General features: G+C 42.3%; 1 protein-coding gene across 4 annotated transcripts in view; it reads left to right on the top strand.

Annotated features, from left to right (window-relative positions):
• LOC137438346 (TNF receptor-associated factor 3) overlaps window positions 1-16,061 on the top strand; it is a 71,337-nt gene extending 55,276 nt beyond the window's left edge. For all 4 annotated transcript variants that reach the window (XM_068133465.2, XM_068133476.2, XM_068133480.2 and 1 more), the window contains 11 exons: window positions 871-971; window positions 1,145-1,303; window positions 5,361-5,412; window positions 8,702-8,806; window positions 10,227-10,388; window positions 10,835-10,915; window positions 13,070-13,144; window positions 13,296-13,388; window positions 13,698-13,838; window positions 13,986-14,160; window positions 14,375-16,061. In XM_068133465.2, the coding sequence (XP_067989566.2) occupies window positions 871-971; window positions 1,145-1,303; window positions 5,361-5,412; window positions 8,702-8,806; window positions 10,227-10,388; window positions 10,835-10,915; window positions 13,070-13,144; window positions 13,296-13,388; window positions 13,698-13,838; window positions 13,986-14,160; window positions 14,375-14,946 (1,716 nt within the window). In that variant the 3' untranslated portion in view covers window positions 14,947-16,061. The remainder of the gene's footprint in view (window positions 1-870; window positions 972-1,144; window positions 1,304-5,360; window positions 5,413-8,701; window positions 8,807-10,226; window positions 10,389-10,834; window positions 10,916-13,069; window positions 13,145-13,295; window positions 13,389-13,697; window positions 13,839-13,985; window positions 14,161-14,374) is intronic.
• Window positions 16,062-19,994: the final 3,933 nt, after the last annotated feature.

Genomic DNA, 19,994 nt, shown 5'->3' with positions numbered 1-19,994 from the left:
ATAACCCTTACTTACCCAACTCTCATATTTGCAGGTTGCTGTGTTTCCTCTCATACTCCCCTCCTCTCTCTCTCCTCTCTTCCTGTTCATTCGTTTCCTTGCTTATTGTGTCCAACTGTTACCCCGCTGTCCTACTGTCAAATCATACCCTCCATCACGTTGCTTTTCCATGAGCCTTCATCTTGTAGAGAGGAGAAAAAATGGTCTCAAAATATCATATATTGTTGCGAACCTGGTTTTGTTGTCATGAAAGTCACCTGCTTAACCCACACAAATCATACCTACTCCAGCTTTTCACTTTTGCTTAATTTGGGAACTCGTGCACAAGTTGCTGTTACAGTACCATGGAAGTGAACACTGTATTTTGACAACTTTTACAAAAAATGTTAACGCCAAAAGACAGTAAACCGCACCGATGGACGAAATGAGAAATGATACGCTAATGTCGTAATCTTAATAGCCCATGAAAAGGAAAGTTGCCATAGTAATGTCGTTCACTTGGGTAGATGTGTTGCATCACTTCCGCTATCAAAACCAAGAAGGTGCTGTTTTGAGTTTGGGTAGGGGAGCTGGGCCTAAGAACTGTTGGGCACAGAAAACATATCCAGACGATGCCTTAGCCAGTTGTGTTATTGCATTGAACACAATGTTATCATACAAGGCCAAAGGAGTCAAAAACATGCACTTCAAGGATGTCAAGATGAACTAATCTGCATTTTTACTTTTCTGTTTGTACTTATTGATATAGCAAACTCTTCAGCCTGGAAATGCCAGTAGTAGTTTGTGAAGTAATACAATTGCTGATTGCTGCTGTCATTGAAATGTTTTGTTGATGATGCATTTTATTCTTCCATTTCCGCGACCCTGTAGGCGATGTCTGCTTCTCTTCCGGGTGTTGTTGAAGAGCCATGTCAGCTTCAGCATGGAAAGCAGTTCTCTCTTCATCCTTCTCACCGCACATCAGAAAAAACGTACCCGCTGTTCAATTACATACAACCCATCTTTTGTATTCCCACCCCACCGTGCCAGAAACGGGCATTTGTCATATCAACCAACTCGCTGTTGTTTGTGCTAGCTCATGTGACTGTCACAAGGTCTTCTAATGAAGTTTGTATGTTACAACACCTTATGAAATGTCAACCAGGTTGGTGAAGCCGGGACCATCTCCTTGGAAACGCTGTCAGTTCATGGTACCACTTGAGGACAAGTATCGCTGCGAGGCATGCAAGGACGTGCTTCAAGAGCCACGGCAGACGGCCTGCGGTCATCGGTTTTGCTTGCAGTGCATCACTACCATCTTGAGGTAACCTTGAGTTTAAATTGGTTACCTTTTAGCCTGATTATTGACTTGACAAGTGAATGGTCTCTTTTGCTATCTGGCCTTTTGAATAATAATAATAATAATGATAATAATAATAATAATGATAATGGTAAAAAATAATACGAGTTCCTCTACAAATAAATTTGATGTAGGTGTAGGCCATTAGGTGCATCAAAGGCTGTGCTGGTATTGCCAACCTATGGTTGTTTGCCCGGGTGATCTCTCCTATTAAATGCTGAGCATCGAGCCGGAAGCAGCACCTACTATTTTTCAAGTCTTTGGTATGACTTGGCCAGGGGTTCAAACCGCTGACCTTCCAGACTCGGTCAAGAAGCTCAACCATTACGCCACTGAGTTTGCTAATATTTACCTGCCCCACCAAAGGTGGATGGAGGTTATGTTTTCACCCCTGTTTGTCTGTCTGTCTGTCTGTCTGTGAACAGGATATCTCAAAAAGTTGTGAATGGATTCAGATGAAACTTGGTGGACAGGTTGGGTTGGTGTGACAAGGACGAATTGGTTAGATTTTGGTGAACATCTGGATCCGAGAAGTTTTTAGGTGATTCTTCACCATTAAGAGATATGGCCAAAAACGGTGTACAGCAGGATACAGTCCTGTACTCTGTTAAAAAGTTGTGGATGGATTATGACAAAACTTTTTGGATGAGTTTGTGAGGTGAGAAGAACAAGCCGATTAGATTTTGTTTCAGGTCCGGATCCAGATCAGGCCTATTGGTTGGATACAAAACGTAAACCGTTCAGCCTGACGGAGGTATGTACCTGACGGAGGTAAATTTTGTAAAACCAAGTACCGTTCTAGTTTAGCTTGTTTTTAGAATAACCAAATTATTTTTGGTTCTTCTCTTGTTTTGGGTCTTTTGAAACCTTCCAAGAGCAGTGCTATGCCATGCGACATACGTGCTGCCCCAACCTGCGATGTTCCGAACTGAGCTGGCTGAATTTATTTTCAGTAATGACAATGTTTTTTGTTATCCCCTTTGTCATCATTCGTTTAAAGGTCAGGAATTTCTTTCAGAGCTAGTAATACTAAAAGGCCAAGTACAACCTCTGTTCTGCAGTCCCATACAATAAAAAGCATGGCCGAGTTCACAAAGTATGCTGTGCCATTGTGGCCTTGGAGTGGAAAGAGCGGTATATACAGTAAAACCTGCCTAACGCGTCATGCCTCGCTAGAGTGTCCCGTGAGGACAATTGGCACAATGCGGCTCTGATGTCAAATGCTGATCCACAAGATGTACCTTGACCGCATAAAGACAGGTTTCCTTTTCTCTCCACGATCCAATGCCTTCATAAGTGAGGAGTTAATATGTTTGTTTTTTGTCTTTCATTTACTTAATTCTTAATGCTTGTTAATTTTGTTCCTGCTTCTCAACAGCCGAATAGTCAACGTGCTTTCTCGAGTTAACGGGAACCAGAACGTTGAAGCCCATGCCTTGTTGTGAACCTGTAACAGCCTTTTCCTTAACTCATGGATTATACCCTTATCCGTTCTTCCATTATATTTAATTAAGTTTCATTATATTTCTTATTTTTCACTTTCGAACTATCATAAAATTAATAAACCGCATTCTGTGTCATGCTCGTATATTGAGAAGTACAGGGGAAGTTTGAGAGGGAAGGCACATTTTTGGGCCACACAGAAAGGTAGATAGTAGTTGTTATATTTGTTATATAATCTTATTCATTTGTTTGAAACAACCGAGGTAATGGAGCTAAAAGCTTTGTGCACCACTTTTATTCGACTGAAAAAGGGATTGCATAAACAAGTCCAACGTCATGATAGATTTCCATCCTGCATTGTTATTGACACTTTTATTATGGGATTAGCGCATTTGCCAGAGACCTGCATCCTCTTCTTCTGCATGTGGCACAAGTCTGCAGGGTAGCATCATTGGCTGAGGGTGCAGCTGTGCCGTTGAAGAGGCATACTGATTGTGCTGTATACTGCACATTAGCATATTCCTAAGATAGAAGATTTTGCAGCATGCTAATTCTAGTCCCATTTCATGTAGGATATTTTATTTTCCACACATGCCGATGATGTTTCACATGTATGCATAACCTGTTCAACTTAGGGGCTTTGTATTTGCCTTTTCTTGTTTCTTCCATTGTTGCCAAAAAAAACGGTTTTTTTTTTTTTGTTTGTTTGTTTTGTTTTTTTGACTATATCAGACATATTAGGTTGGCTGGATAGCCTCGAGGTATGCACACCCAGCTCTGAGCTGTCTTGCCTGGGTTCCAACGAGGTGGCAATAATTGTGGCCATTGAAGACTCATTCTATCAGACATTGATTCTCACTGCAAGAACATTGCATGTTAATTTTGTGTGAGTTTTGTTCTGTTCTGTTGACTAAAATTGTGAAAGGTTTTGCTTCCTGACGTTTTCGGACCTGGCTGTCCACGTTTCCACGGTTTTGTACATTGCGCAGAATGTGTTACAGGTGAAGGTCTTTTCATTCACTGATGGCACTTATGGCCTTAGAGAACAATGGAACACTTGCTAAGTGTTCTTCTGCAGAGTGAGGACATTTAAAGACAGGAAACACCTTTATTTTTATTTTATTACCTCCGCCGAAGATGGACCGAGGTTATGTTTTCACCCCTGTCTGTCTCTGTCAGCAATTTTGTTTGTTTGTCTGTCTATTTGTTTGTCTTTGAACAGGATATCTTGGAGTTGTGGATGGATCTGAACTAAATTTGTCGGAGATTTTTGGTGTGTGACAAGGACGAAATGATTAGATTTTGGTGAAGATCCGGATCCAGATGCTAGAATTTTTAAAAGTGATTTTTCACCATTGAGAGATTGGACCAAAAATGATATACAGCATGATATTTCAAAAAGTTGTGGACAGTTTTTGACAACTTGGTGGATGAATTCGGTAGATGACAATAACAAGCCGATAAGATTTTGGTTCAAGTCCGAATCCAGATCCAGCTTATCAGTGGGATACAAAACGTAAACTCTTCAGCTTGGCGGAGGTATGCGCGTGACTGAGTGCCATTCTAGGTTGTTTTTTTGTTTTTTTTGCTTTTATGGTCTTTTATTGGCAGTTGAAGTTCAAAAATGTGCCTTGGGATGAACAGGGCTATGCTCAGAGCATGGTTTGTGCTGCTTGTGAAGGCCACACCTGCCCTTACTTGGGGAGTTTTCAGTTACATGTAATAAAAGGTTTTAATAATTTTAAGATATTTAATTTTCTAACAGTAATTGCAGCTGGCAGGATAGCCTCGAGGTATGCACACCCATCTCTGAGGTATCCAGCCGAGGTTTGAATCTCAACCCAGCTGGTGTATCGTAGGTAAGGCGAGACATCGATCTGAGTGCTGTGTCCCGGGCGGACATTAAGCCCAAAGATCGATTTACCAGTACCGGCCATTGGTGGACGTTAAAGATCCCACTGCGTCTTTTGCACAGAGTATGCGAGTTATCACCAGAAACCTGAACAAATCACAAATTCTTGCATCCTTCGGTTGAATGCCAGGCAAGGCCAGCTGGCTCGTGGAAGACTGACCAAAAACATTCCCTGGGCAACCCCACAAGAAGGTGGCAATGATTGGGGCTGTTAAAGGAGTAGTTTAATATCTGTTGACAAAGAGGAGCAGGGAAGCATTCATTTTGGTAGTCAACAGCAGGTTGAAGTATTAACTACACTCAAATACCACTGACTGCATTCCCAGTGCTTCTTACCCCCATCAGGAATGACACAAAATCTGCTGCCCCAGTATTGCACAAAGGCAAGGTTCAGGTGCTTTGACCTTTGCATTTGTACGAGTCAAAAAGAAAATAGTTGCTTGCTGGATTGTTTGTATTTTTTGTTGGTGAATCATGACCCTTCCCAACTCCAATCATGTATTTGCTGCTCTTGTGTCAGATGTTAAACCGGCTGTTCCATCTCCAGTGATTAAAATTTATCTTGGTATCTCTGAATAAATATACCATATGACTTCCGAGTCGTTGCCTGCTATTTTTCTGGTTTATGAACAACGTCTGAAGCGATTTTAATTCCTATCATTGCAGCCAAGCCAGACCTGCTTGCCCGATAGACGACGAGATACTGCGGCCAGATGAGGTGAGCAGATATTTGCTGATGTGGAATGACGCACACACATTCGGTAATATGTTGTGCTGGATTTGATATCAGCTTTCAGCAGATGCTATTCAAGGGCAGTCGTCTCTGACTGCAGTTTGTCAGGATCAGCACCTGGTTAATTTATTTATTTATTTATTTATTTATTATTATTATTTTATATGTATGACAAACTGATTCCCGTAAGTGATGTATACTACAGTACGATTTTCATATTCATTGCTTTGCATGGCTATTGGATTTGAAACCTGCCACTTCGATTTCTCGTAGTCGCTATCCACGGCACAGCTTGCAGTTGCTTGTGGTCCACTGGGGTTTTCCCATTGCATCTTTAACTTCCTTCCTCTGAACCTTTTTTTCCTGAAAATCTCACTTTGTCCTGTTGGTTGCCAGTTTCCAAATCCCCTTGTAAAGGTTTGGGTCATTTGTGTTGGTTATTTATTTTATTTAAGAGTGCATGGAATAATGTGGTTTTTATATTTTAATCCATTTAACGTGTATTATTGAGTTTTATTGAACTTTGAAGAATGGTTCGCTTGTTTGGTGTTTCCATCTGAGCTCATGGCTCATGCTGTTGGATCCAGGTTGAAGTCCCATGTGCAATGCTGTGTTGATTTGTCAGCTGTTTTTTTTTTACCTACGCCACCAAAGGTGGGCGGAGGTTATGTTTTCACTCTGTCTGTCTGTCCGTCTATCTGTGAGCAGGATATCTCAAAAACCTGTGGACGGATTCAGATGAAATTTGGTGGGGAGGTTGGGTATGTGACGAGGATGAAATGATTCGATTTTGGTGAACATCCGGATCCAGATACTGGGAGTTTTTAAGGAATTCTTCACCATTGAGAGATAGCTCCAAAAACGATATATAGCACAATATCGCAAAATGTTATGGACGGACTTGGACAAAACTTGGTGGACATATTGGGTGCGTGACGAGGATGAACCAATTCGATTTTGGTGAAGATCGGAATCCGGATCCAGAGAAGAGTTTTTTATTATTATTTCAATGTGATTCTTCACCATTGAGTGATAGGCCAAAAACGATATGCAGTACAACACGATATTTCAAAAAGTTGTGGAAATGTTCTAACAAAACTTGGTGGATGAGTGGGGTAATTGACAAGAACAAGCCGGTTAGATTTTGGTTCGGGTCCAGATCCAGATCTGGCTCATCAGTGGGATACAAAACGTAAACTGTTCAGCCTGGCAGAGGTATGCCCTCGACCGAGTGCCTGCCATACTAGTTGTCTTGGTAATTCAGGCTAGCCTCTTTGTACATTGATATTTCCTAATCTCCGTGTCCTGCATGTGATTTATATGCACGTTCCTTCCTTCCTAAGCCTTAGAGCATTGTAAATAAATATAAAAACTTATTACAGCATAAACGTGCATTTAACCATATTCAGGTGTGTTTGGCTAATTGGCATCTTGACTGTGCAGTGGTACGGTGCCATCTATGTCCTATTTACACACTTAGGTTGGGAAGGATTATTAAAGGAAGATTATGCAGAGAAGTGAAGGTTGTATCATCAGTGAACATTAGACAGCACCTATTGACATGGAAATGAACCACAAATTAATGAAAATGAACTGTTGACGTTGCTTACCAAGTGAGGAAAAGTTTATGCAAGATGTGTGGCAAACATGGAAGTACCTTCATCAACGGTATTGTTACGTTGCTTCAACTTCTTCTTCTTCTTTCAAATGCAGCACATGGGTAACATCATTAGCTGAAGCCATGGCTGTGCAATTTGTAATTTTCCCATATCGAAATTTGTGCAATTTCCCATATCTGTGCAATTTCGCGGCATCAAAATTAGTAATTTCGGTGCCGCGATAGCTCGCTTACTCTCCATGAAGGACACCATGGGGCCTTTAACGTCGTCCGACTAATGCCGGCAGACGGGACACCAGTTTAACATCCATCCGAGGGACAAACACACACATTGATGAATAACCCAGGGTGACAGTTTATAGCTGGGTCAAGATTGGAACCAAGGCTACACAGCTTAGAGGTGAGTGTGCCTACCTCTAGGCCATCCTGGTAGCCCTTGCTTCAACTAATATGCCACCATTGATAGAAATGCTGATAGCATTCCTGAAGGAAGTAGCTCAAAACTACATTTGGTGCCGCAAGTCAGTGGTGAGGCCTTGTGTAGATATCACCATGTGTGGGTTGGTATGTTGTTGAGCATCATGATAACATCACAGCTTTGGTTCTAATGGTCGTACCACTGAAGGTAGCATACTTGCTTTGCATTGGGTATCCATTACTTGTCATTACGTTTTCAGTGGGTTTTTAAAATATAAAGTGTTAATGGCTCACGGAAGAGCTATATAATAGTGTCAGTGGTCAATGCACTGAAAATGGAGAGGAACAGGTAGATAAAAGGGCAGAGGGAAACACAGAGAACGACATACAAACAGGTCGGCAAGGTATGAGCATAACAAGACACAACAACAATGTGTCACTTCAGACAACCAGCTTCAACTATTAAAATCTCAATAATTCCCTTATGAACGCAGCAAATAACTAGAATGGTACTTGGTAGAGCGCATACCTCCACCACGCTGAACAATTTACATTTTGTATCCCACATTTTGTATCTGGATCCGCATTCAGATCTTCACCTAAAATCGAATCAATTCGTCCTTGTCACACACACAACCTGTCCACCAGGTTTCATCCGAATCAGTCCATAACCTTTTGAGATATTATGCTATAACAGTATATCGTATAAATCGAATCAATTATTTTCCCTCTCGATGGTGACGAATCACTTTTTTTTAAATCTCCGATCCAGATCCGAATCCAGATCTTCCTCTCCAAATTTCGTCCGAATCCATACACAATATTTTTTGAGATATCCTGTTCACCAACAAGCAGACATACAGACAGACAGACAGACGGGTGAAAACATAACCTCCATTCACCTTTGGTGGCGAAGGTAGTAATAGCCCGTATTAGAGACACGTTTGCTGATGTGCAAGGCAATTTAAATTGTAGTGAGTGGCATCGTTTTTCGAAAGTGTTCCATTGGAAAGCATAAGCATTCATTCCATTGGAACTTTCTTGGTCACAATTTCATGTTAAAGTCAAAAGTTTTGCTGGTACTTGTTACACATTGGGCAGTTAAACATCTTTGAGTCATAACAACTGCCATTCCAAAGCCAATGTGATTTCAGGAAATATATCTACCTTCCCGTGTAGGGTCAGTGGGTTCCTTCCTTGGCAACATTCTTTACCTGTGTATTACTGTACCTCCAACAGGTCTTCACGGACAACTGTTGTCGGAGAGAGATCCTGGTGCTGAGAGTTCATTGTCCCAATGAGAAACATGGCTGCAAAACAAACCCCTCTCTCAGTACTCTCAGTGTGAGAATTTGAATCTTCTTTTTTTCTTTGAGTACACAATACACATATTGAGCACACTTGTTTTGGAAGTAATAAGTGGATATTTGTCCTTTGACTATGTTGTGCTTGTCTGTACAGTTTCATGGGACTTTGATTCCTCTGATAACGCCGACACATTTTGCAGTTAGTAGTTTACTCATCTCTGAGCTGTCTAACCTTGGATTTTGCAGTATATAAGCTGATAGGCTACAAGGCTCATCATTCGTCAGCGCATCTAATATACTACAGGCAGTCCTGATTGTGCAGCTAACCCCAAGTAGAAAATTTGGTGGGAGTACTGGCACATTATGACCTAGTCTGTTGAAGATGCACCTGTAACCTATTTGGAGATGAGACGTCCAACTCTATGTTCCCTTTGAAGGACTGCATCCTTCTAGGTATAGAGTCCCCATGTTGTCCCTCTACCATAATGGTAGTTTTCAATTATATAAAGCAGGGGAGGATCCAGGGGAGGGGTTCTTGCCCTCCCTAAATCCCCCGGGGGCGCATCCGGCTCGTCCTCCCTAAGCCCATCCCCTTCCTTCAAAAGTGATCATTTTTTTCATGTCTTAATGTGTATATAACCGAAGATGTGGTCTCGGAATGTGGGATCACCCGATATTCCTCAAACCACAGCTGATGTTGACCGCAGTGTTCAACATGAAACTGATTTGCATCATTCATTTTGTTCCCATGGTGGATACTTGATGGCAAAAGATTCTGGTAATTCGTTAATCCATCGGAGATGCGTCTTTCCTTCTAGCTATTCATGAACCAAGAAATGGGATGGTATACCAAATAACAGATAATCCTGAGTCCCTATCATTGTTTGAATTTGGCACTCAGTCTGTGTTTTCAAGACTCAAGAACATTCTTTTTGATCATGGGAAATTATCCAGGGTATACAATAGACATCAAATGTGTTGGAGAAGAAATATTTGTTAAGACATTTTTTCATACGTCTTAACGTGTATATGACCGGAGCTGTGCTCTCGGAATGTGGGATCACCCGATATATTGGCACGAGAGCAGAAACATTGATTTATTTTGATCATTATGTCATTTGTTTCATTATCTGCAATGTCTGCTTTTCATTCATTTGGATTTTTATGGTGATACAATAATTAAATTAATGTTGAGTTCTGAGCAAAAGTTTTTTTTGTTAGAGCAATGTACTTTTAAAGTATATTAAAGTGTTTTGTCTACATTTAGAATAGTCTTTAGAACTTATGAAAAAAGAAACTCCCAGAAAAAAATGTTTCTCTTGCTCTGCTAAGCGAAATTGTATTTTTCAATGCAATGTAAAAAAGAATTGGCACCCTCCCCCACTCCCAATGTCCTTTTCCTTTTGTTAATTTTTTCTTTCTTTTATTTTTTTTTTATCCTTGTATCCTTTTCACAGGAACACCTTTCAAATTGCCAATGGGAACCTGTTCAGTGTTCCTACCATGGCTGCCCTGAGAGACCCCTTCGCAAGTTCCTCGAGCAACACATCGCGAGTTGTCCGTTGCGTCAGCAGAGTTGCAAATTCTGCCTTCTGCCTGTTTCTCTCACAGACACTAAGGTACACTAGGATTCCCCTTGTCAACCTTCTTGCCATTTAAAATCCCCAAAATCTCTGAACCTGAATTTCCCAAATGCCCACAAACCGTTGAGCCACAAGAAACCAGTTTTGGTTTTGGGCTCCGTGCCATCACAAATATACAATGGAGCATCCCTTGCTTTCATTTTCCACCAGACCCCTCCCCTAACCCCAATCTCCCACCACTCCTTTCTTTTACTTCCAATTTCTCATTTGTCCCTCTGCCCTTTCTCTTCATGGGCTTGAAAACTATTTTCTCTCTATTTTCACCATCCTTCACCATAATCAATCTTACCATTGCATCTTTGCCATTCTCTAGACCTTGTAAGAAGAACCCTCATAACAATAAATGTTTCATTCGGTGCTCATTATTACCAACTTATTGTTTTCCTCTTTTACAACTTCTACTTCTTTTTATACCTCTGCAGAAACACTACGAGACCCAGTGCCAGAAATACCTAATTCCGTGTCCCAACCATTGTGATGAAGGCGACATCCCAAGAGATGAGGTTGGACTGTCTATTCCTCCATGTGTTTTTTGTCCTTGGTCCAAGACACTTCATTTTGCTCATTTTCTTCACTTGTACTCCCGTTCCCCACGAGGGCGGCAGGAAGGGTCATTCCTCTCTGGGGTATGTAGATTACCATAAATCTACAGTTGGTCCTCAAGAACATCGGGGGTGTGTTAATTTACCAAGTTTCTTGTAAAGCGCTCGCCAAGTAGCTTAATAATTCGAGCAAGCATTCCATCAAAACCGCTGATAAGGAACGGCTGGCTTAGCAAGCGCCAGCTAGCTGCTTGGTAACTGAACACACCCAGGGCTTCCTCCCTTTCAGTTTCAGTTTTCAGTTTACCAACAGCAGTAGCGACTGTTTGAAAAGGCTGCCATAAAAAACGCCACGTTAGCGGCAGGAAGGGGCATGTTATTAACCCTTAGAGGGTATGTAGATTACAGTAGATCTTAACTCAGTTCCGCAAGTAAAATTTGCCTCACGGATGTTGGGATTCCTCCAAATTTCTTTCAGTTCAGGTTAAACAGCATAAATGCCTGTTTAAAAGGTAATCATAAGTGTTTGTGGTTTATAATATTTTTTACTTCTGGTAGGGCCTGGTGCTCCCACGAAACGGCACAATAAGCTGTTTATATACTTTAACATGGCATTTGGTCAAGGAGGAAACACCCCTTGGGGAGGGGATTATGATTAATTATTTAGTGTTAATTTTGTTTTGTAATAACACTAATATTATGCTTTTGTTATTAGAAGCATCCTTGGAAAAACACCACGATAAAGCTATCTTAACATGGATGTACACCTCAACTCACAACCTCATTGGCAAGGAAAACCCCCTTGGGGGGGAAAAAACCCCTTGGGCTGCGGGGCAAATGAATTCGCTACAACCTCCATCGTGTGACCCATAGTCCTGTCAAGTTTGGTTGAGATTGGATAAGTATAACAACCGAATGTATTGCGGTCAAAAATCGTCAGACAGACAGACACCAATTGCGTATTTTAATATGATTATACTCCCTTTAGTTGTACAAGCTCTGATTATTGTAACTAGCAACGGTACCCGCCCTATGGGCGGGGCTTCAATTGGGAAGCCGAAATGAAAAGGCAATGGCCTCTCCAATATTGTACCCGTTTGTGACGTTTGTCACATTGTCTCCAGTACCCGTTTGTGACGAAAATATTCGACTTATTATTCGAATATTCGAATTCGAATTTATTTATTCGAATTGCACGAATACGGTATGTGAATTGTGATTGTGTTTCATTGTGATGTTTGTGCGGCGACGGGCGGTGTGTACAAAGGGCAGGGACCTAATCGACGCGAGCTGATGACTCGCGCTTACTGGGAATTCCTCGTTCGTGGGACACTGTCTCAAGCCCCAGTCCCCATCACGGATGGGGCTCAGCGGTTTACCCGAGCATGACGGCGAAGGGCAAGGTACACGCTGGCCCGTCCAGTGTAGCGCACGCCGGAGCATTAAGGGCATTAAACGTTCATTAAACATTAAACGTTCATTAAAGGATTACAAAACGAAAAACATTACGAAATTACGTTCACACCGCCACGTCAAACACTACCGTGAACACATACATCGTCACAACATCGTCACAATGAGAACATCGTCACAATGAACGTTATGCGAACGCGAATGTTATGCGGGAGACCAAACCTGAGAATGCTGGAGACCAAAGCTGAAATTGGGAAAACTAAATAGCCTGTTTTACTCCCAGGGGTCCCAGGATTACCCACCCAAAATATCTTTGCGATCGGTTCAGCAGTTTTTACGGTACCTTTGAACAGACGGACGGACATTTGGTGAATTATAGTAAGATTTCCATTCGGAAACTTAGGATTTTGTGCTGTGGGATTTTGGTGCCCAACACTAAATGGGGATGGATGGCACAATATATTGCCATTTTGTATCGAGGACCATACCCAATCAGTCCAATTGATAATTATCTAGCCCGGTGCGAGAATATGGGATGGATCATTGATTTTAGGGCGTTTTGTCATTGCATTTCCTGTTACACACGTCACGTGAAGATTGGAGATTGTGCCATGTATTGCATACCATGCTGTTTGAATTTTTGATCAAGTTTTTCTTTCTTCATGTGTAAATCCTTGCTAACTGCAGGCCCCTGTATTACAGTTACCCACTCATCTGTCATGCTGCCCGTACAGGCAGGCCGAATGCTCTTTCAGCATCTGTGGTTGTATATACAAGGTGTAGCACCATCTCTTATTTCTTACATTTCATTTCCACAACCTATTTTGTAACCTGCACATCATTTGTCAAAAACACACATTGAACTATGTGCCATTGAAATTTGTCCTGTTTTCTGTATTAAATGTTTCTCCGTTACCATCCATCGCAGGGAACTCGGCAAGGTCTCAAAGAACACGAGGAGTCTGCATTGCAAAACCACCTTGCGTTGATCACCTCTCGAAACACCGACCTTGAGCTCAAGGTCAGGATACGATGGGATATTCTCTTTAGTGTCTCGATCGGAGCATTCAAACGCAAAACATTATTTCCGCTTGATCTAACTTATGCTTGCGAATCGTCCTGAAGGTGATTGAAAAGCCTTTATTTATTTATTTTTGCCTCCATTTTAATTTTCAGTATAATGCTGAGTTATTGGACCGTAATATGCAGTGTTGGGCCCAATCTACCGTTTATGAAATCGAGAAACTCGTATCCATGGCTAATGCTTTATTATCTTTACTTTACAGAAGGCCCGTAGATAATGGTTTATTAATTGCCTGTCACCTCACAGGTAGCAGTGTTCCATTCTCAGTTAGTGGAGCGTGGACAGGTCATCGAGCAGCTTGTACAGAAAGTGCGGCAGCTGGAACGGGAGACTTTAGCTCAAGGGCAGGCTGGCAGCAAGCAAGAAGCTCGGCTGAGCAATACACAGGTACCTATGCTGCGCCGCACAGCTCCAAATGATGCCATCCAGAAACATGCAGGATGTATTCTCGTGCCCAATCACAGCCATTATTTGCTTATTCGTTGGGGGGTTTTTTTTTGCTTAAAAGCATGCACGTGTCTGGTGTGTGTGCAGCGACTGTTGGCGATGCAGACAGAGAAGCTTCTGAAGCTGCACGATGTGATGCAGCTCGCTTCCAAGAATGACGATGAGCATGTCCTAAGCATGCGGGAAGATATTGGGAACCTGAAGGCACGTGTTGAGCACTTTCAGGAAAATCATAAGAGCCCAACCCAAGATGGAAATTTTGGTGAGTTAAACTGCCTGTTTTTGGTAGGTTATTTTGTTTTATTTGGAATTTTGATTTGTTATTTGGAACAGTTGTTTTGGTAGGGATATAATGAGGCAAATTTTAATTTTTCATCAACGCCTCTCTAGACTGGTTAAACAGAAGCACAAACAGATGAGATAGAAATATGTTGGGATGCGATACCACTGGTGCCATATGTCTGTTACTATCTCAGGGACAATGGAGAGTTCCTTGAACCGGCATAATGAGCAGCTGAGGCAGCACGATGCACGGCTTCTCGACATGGACCTTCGCTTCCAGGTCATGGAGACTACGAGCTACACCAGCAAGCTGATCTGGAAGATACGTGACTACTCTCGACGGAAACTTGACGCTGTTGCCGGCAAGACCCTGTCGCTGTACAGCCAACCTTTTTATACCTCAGCTTTCGGGTATAAAATGTGTGCTCGTGTCTACCTTAATGGAGATGGCATGGGACGTGGCTCACACCTGTCATTGTTTTTTGTGATCATGCGTGGGGAGTACGACGCTTTGCTTCTCTGGCCTTTCCGTCAGCGAGTGACGCTCACTCTGATGGATCAGGGGGTTGGGCGAAAACACCTGTCGGACACGTTCAAGCCGGACCCCAACAGCACGAGCTTCAGCCGTCCTGCATCAGAAATGAACATTGCATCAGGCTGCCCGTTGTTTGTTTCTCATGATTTGCTGAAAACAGGCTCGTACGTGTGTGATGACACGATATTCATCAAGGTGGCCGTGGACAATTCAGATCTTGTTGAACCATAGCCCTCCGGATACCTTTGTAAGTTATTTTTTCGGTTGACTGCTTTTGGTGGTAACCTATTGGTAAGTCCAGTGGACTGGAATCCTACTTGTTTAGGGTTCAAATCCTGCTGAAGGCGGCAGTGATAAGGATGTGGATTCTAAGCTTCTGGGAACTTACCTGGTCTCAGGAGAATTACATCACTGTTGGATGGAGCTGGCTCATTAATGACCTTGGGGAATGGGGTCATCTGCCTGCCCCTCGTCATCTGGTCTCCTCATTTGGTCAATTCACATGCTCGTTGATTCATTGCAACTTGGGATTGATGTTCAATTGCTACCTATGAAACGGCACCATCACCAGAAGTCTCCTGATAAAAACAAACGTCAAGAAGCTCTGTTAAATTAAACTGGCAAGATGGTTGTTTTGCAGCCGGATTCAATATTAGTGGAATATGGGTCTACGTCAAGGCCCATGACAGGTTGGCGGTGGAAATTCAAATGATAGCTTTTATCAACTGCAAATTGACAGAGTTGCTCGAATATCCATGGGAAGCAAAGTGCACAGTCCTATGTTAACCTGCAGTTAGTAAACACTATCGTCTGAATGAGACCACCTTTGGAGGCCATTTTTTCCCCCACAAAGCAGGGGTTGGCCTTTTTCGGGCACCTTGGTCCCCTTTTTGAAGCAATGTTTTATGGCTGGATGCCCTTCCTGCCGCCATCCCTGTTAGTCGCCTTTTTTGCGACACACAGGGATTTACCAACTCAATATCAGACTGTAATCTTTAATTGGGTTGGCAGGATAGCCTAGGCCCTAAAGGTATGTGCATTCACCTTCGAGGTGCCTAGCCTAGGTTTGAATCCCAACACCGGCTACAAACTGTCACCCTGGTTTGTCGTTCAGGTTGTCACCCGGTCCATAATTATTATTATTATTATTATTATTATTATTATTATTATTATTATTATTATGGCCGGCGAAGCCGGTGTTGTGAATGAACGCGTACGTATTATGTTGAAAAACCAGATTTTGCTGGATCCTTTGAGAATTCCAAGCTTTCACGCACGAAATCACTCAATGGAGGCCGCCATCTTGCGGATGCGGAAGTATGCATAAAAATTGAGAAAAAGTTCAACAGGAGTTTGTTTCACCCGTCTTTTTTTGATTCACAATCTTATGCACCTCTAATTTGTAATTAAAATACTTTAAGACCAACCTCGTTCCCCGGGCCCGCACGGGCCCTGGTTATCTTCAACGAAAATCGTCACCAAACACCGGAACCAATGAGATTCGAGCATTTGAAAAAATATTTCAAAAAAGCTTATTCCCGCGTTTGAGGCTGAAAACGGCGTCAAATATTCTAAAATCGACGAAGAATTATTTTTTAGAAATCTCGCAGCCGGAGGGGATAGTTTTTCACGGCCGGAAATATCAGAAGTTAAGACGGAATTCACCGAATTAATCAAGAAGGAAATTTTATAAATTTTAATCTCATCCAGAATGCAAATGGTGTCATTTTGAACGAGGTACGGTACCTGCTACACCTACCAACTACCTAACCTACTGATGCCATAGTGATGGGTAAAATAGTGGCAAGAGGCTTTGGCTTCGCCGGCTCATTGCGGCTTTACAGTCAGGTACCAGTAATTTTTTTAATTTTTTTTGTATACTGAATCGAGGCTCGTGAAAGAGCTGACATTTATTTCACAAACAAATCAACCAGACAAACAAAATATATAAAAAGAGGGAGCGGAAGACAAGATGGGGAGAGAAGGGGAAGCACACAAACACAACATTTGAGAGCAGGGAGATGTGTGGGAGGGAGAGGGCTTGGGGGGAGGAGGCATGGGAAGGGGGAGGGGGATGGGAGAAGTATAAAACACAAGGACACCAAGGACTTCCAGGACAGAAGTTGGTATTTCAAAAAAGTGGATTTGGGGTGAAATTAGCTGGGGTAGAAAAGATCAAGGTTTTGGATGGGGGAAGATAAGAGATGGTGGTTATTCTAATTGTAATTACTAGGGCATGCCCGTACTATATATAAGCTAGGACGTGCCCGTACGTGGGTGCCCGTTCCTTGCCAAAAAAAAAAAATTTGTGTAGGGGTGTGTGTGTGTAAACATCCTAGGGCGTGCCCGTACGTGGGTGCAAAAAAACATGCGTGCAAACAACAACAACAAAAAAAAACTTTGAAACCACGTGGCAGTAACGACCACAGAACCCCCCCCCCCCTCTATTTACATGAATGGTTTGGTCCATTCGCAACGACCACAGAACCCCCCCCCCTCTATTTACATGCAATGGTTTGGTCCATTCGCAACGCCAAAGCGAACGGCGAACGGCTAAATCGCCATAGCTCGGTAAGTACTTGTCCGATTAATTTCAAACCTTGAAAAGGCACATCCTCGGGTCCCCAGCAATATACCTGGCAAGTTTCAAGTATATCGGACCGGTAGTTGTCGAGAAACAGCGGTCACAGACAAACATACACACATACACACATACAAACACACATACAAACACACATACACACAGAGATTAATGGAATTATAGATAGATTATTGTAATACGTCATTTCGGTTGAGCCTGGTGTTGGCTTAACGGTTAAGGTGGCTGGATTAAAATCACAAGATCCTGAGTTCAACCACTTGAATTAACACCAGGTGGGTTGACTCAGCCTGTCATTCTTCCAAGGTTGGCAGAATGAGTACCAGCTTACTGGGATGAACGAGCCATCCGAGTATCCTGCGTCGGAGTGGCGAACCGTCTAGACTTGGGCCCACTAGCCTAGAAACTTCTTCGGCAGCCGTATGCATCTGAAGATGCAAAATGAGTGGTCTTCATCAATTTCAGTCGAATTATTTTGATTCAAGGAACTGTATTCCCAAAATTCCACAGATCATGTTATCAACTTACCTTCTCAGACTCCTCCTTTGTATACATTAGATGTAGATGTCCAGTGAGATGTCGCAGTGAAGATTGATGGGATCGGCCATTATGCACTTTGTGCTCCTTGTGGAGCGGGAGGGGTCATTGCAAGTACTATTTCTCATTGTTTTTTGGCCGTAGCTTCTTCTTCTTCTTTTTTGCAACAAATCCACGTGGGCTTTCCATCTCTGACTAGCTGGGGTTCCATTTGTCTGTAGAGCTTAAATCGGTGTCTGTCGATTGTCCGAACGATGTGGGTTTCTTTAGAAGCAGACGTGACAACCAGCGCAAGTCTTATTCTCACATCACCTTTTTTTCTTTTGGCGACTGTAATACTTCGGTCTACGTGGCAGGAACCGGTGCATTTCACAGCTAGATGGGGGTTTTTCAATCATAATTGTGGTATGTGAGGGCTCAGAACTCTTGTCACCTGTCATTTTGGGGTGGCTTTTTACTGTATATAACCTGTTTTGGGGTTGTTGTTGTTGATTTTAACCTACAGTGATTGCATACTGTAATTGGAAATGCAGTAGTGTTTTGCGCTACCATTAAACGACAACTATCGGGGTCCCCCCTTCGCGGTGGTTGTACGGTGAACTCCCCAACGCAAGTCGTGGGGCCAAATCTTCCCCATTCTTCCCTGCTGTCCGGATTCGTCAGGGCAGTCAGGGTCATGGACCGGCCTTTCCCCTCTTGTCCTTGTCTCTTTTGTCTCTCTCTCCCTCTTTAACTCTGTCTTGGCCCTGCCTTCGTGAAGGTGGAGGTACACCATCCTGGATTTCTGGGTTCCCAAAATTCATTGTGGGCGATCTCTGGGAGGCTCCTGGGAGATTGATCGGTCGTCTCCATGCCGTAGGCTTGTTCAGAGAACTGTCTGGGACTATAAAACAACAACCACCATAACAACCACAACAATAACCACAACAACAACCACAACCCTTTTACAAGGGAGAGTCAACTTTTTATTTCAATAAGTTTCAGAATCAAACACATTACTTCTCCACCAATGGCAACAGAAAACTTCTTGGCATTGAGAACAACGTTGTCGCTGGCAGGAAACTTCGTAGAAATGGACCAACTTCTGTGTCGAGTTCTGCCGTCTTCATGGTTGGGGAAAACATTTTGAATTCCCCTTGTATAATAATGATGACAAAGGATCGTAACTTTGCGCCGTAGTGGAAAATGTTCCCTTTGGCAACTTTGACAGGTTGGGCGTTTTTGGTTTTACCATGGCGCGTTATTAATAACTTTAATACATGTAAATACAAAGATATAGTTTTGTACACAACGAGCCACGTTATTCTTGATGATGCTGAACAAGTCCGATAAATTATACGGGGAAATAAATTGTTTTCAGCTGCAGACTTTGTATATTGTTTGTTTTTCTTTGTAACCGGGAAGTATTGTGCGCAAAGCATTAATTATATATTTATTCTGTTTAGCTCAGGTATTATTAGTCACTTTTTAGCCTCACCTTGAATTGGGAATTGGGAGTACTACTACTACTACTACACCTCCTCCTACTGTACAACCACTATTACTACTACTGTACATCTACTACTACTAGTACTACTATTACTACTCCTGTACAACTACTACTACTACTACACCTCCTCCTACTGTACAACCACTATTAATACTACTGTACAACTACTACTACTACTACTACTACTACTACTACACCTCCTCCTACTGTACAACCACTATTAATACTACTGTACAACTACTACTACTACTACTACTACTACTACTACTACATCTACTACATCTACTACTATTACTACTACTGTAAACCACTACCACTACTACCATATACAACCACTATTACTGCTACTGTACAACCACTATTACTACTACTGTACAACTATTACAGTACAACCAGCACTACTATTACTGTACAACCACTACCACTACTACTACTACTGTACAACCACTACTACTACTACTACTACTGTACAACCACCACTAGTACTACTGTACAACTCCTATTACTGTACAACCAGCACTACTATTGCTGTACTACTACTACATAGTTTATTCCCAACTTTTTGAGGTGTCAAGGGAACGTTTTTGGCCCAAATCTTACACGATCAGACTTGCCAGGCCAGACGTTCCACTGAAGGCCATTTGGGGAAGAATG

The sequence above is a fragment of the Myxine glutinosa genome, chromosome 1, assembly GCF_964187855.1.
Source record: "Myxine glutinosa chromosome 1, kmMyxGlut1.1, whole genome shotgun sequence".
Classification (NCBI taxonomy): domain Eukaryota; kingdom Metazoa; phylum Chordata; class Myxini; order Myxiniformes; family Myxinidae; genus Myxine; species Myxine glutinosa.
Note: the sequence above shows the minus strand (reverse complement) of the source record. Positions and strands in the feature narration are given on the sequence as shown.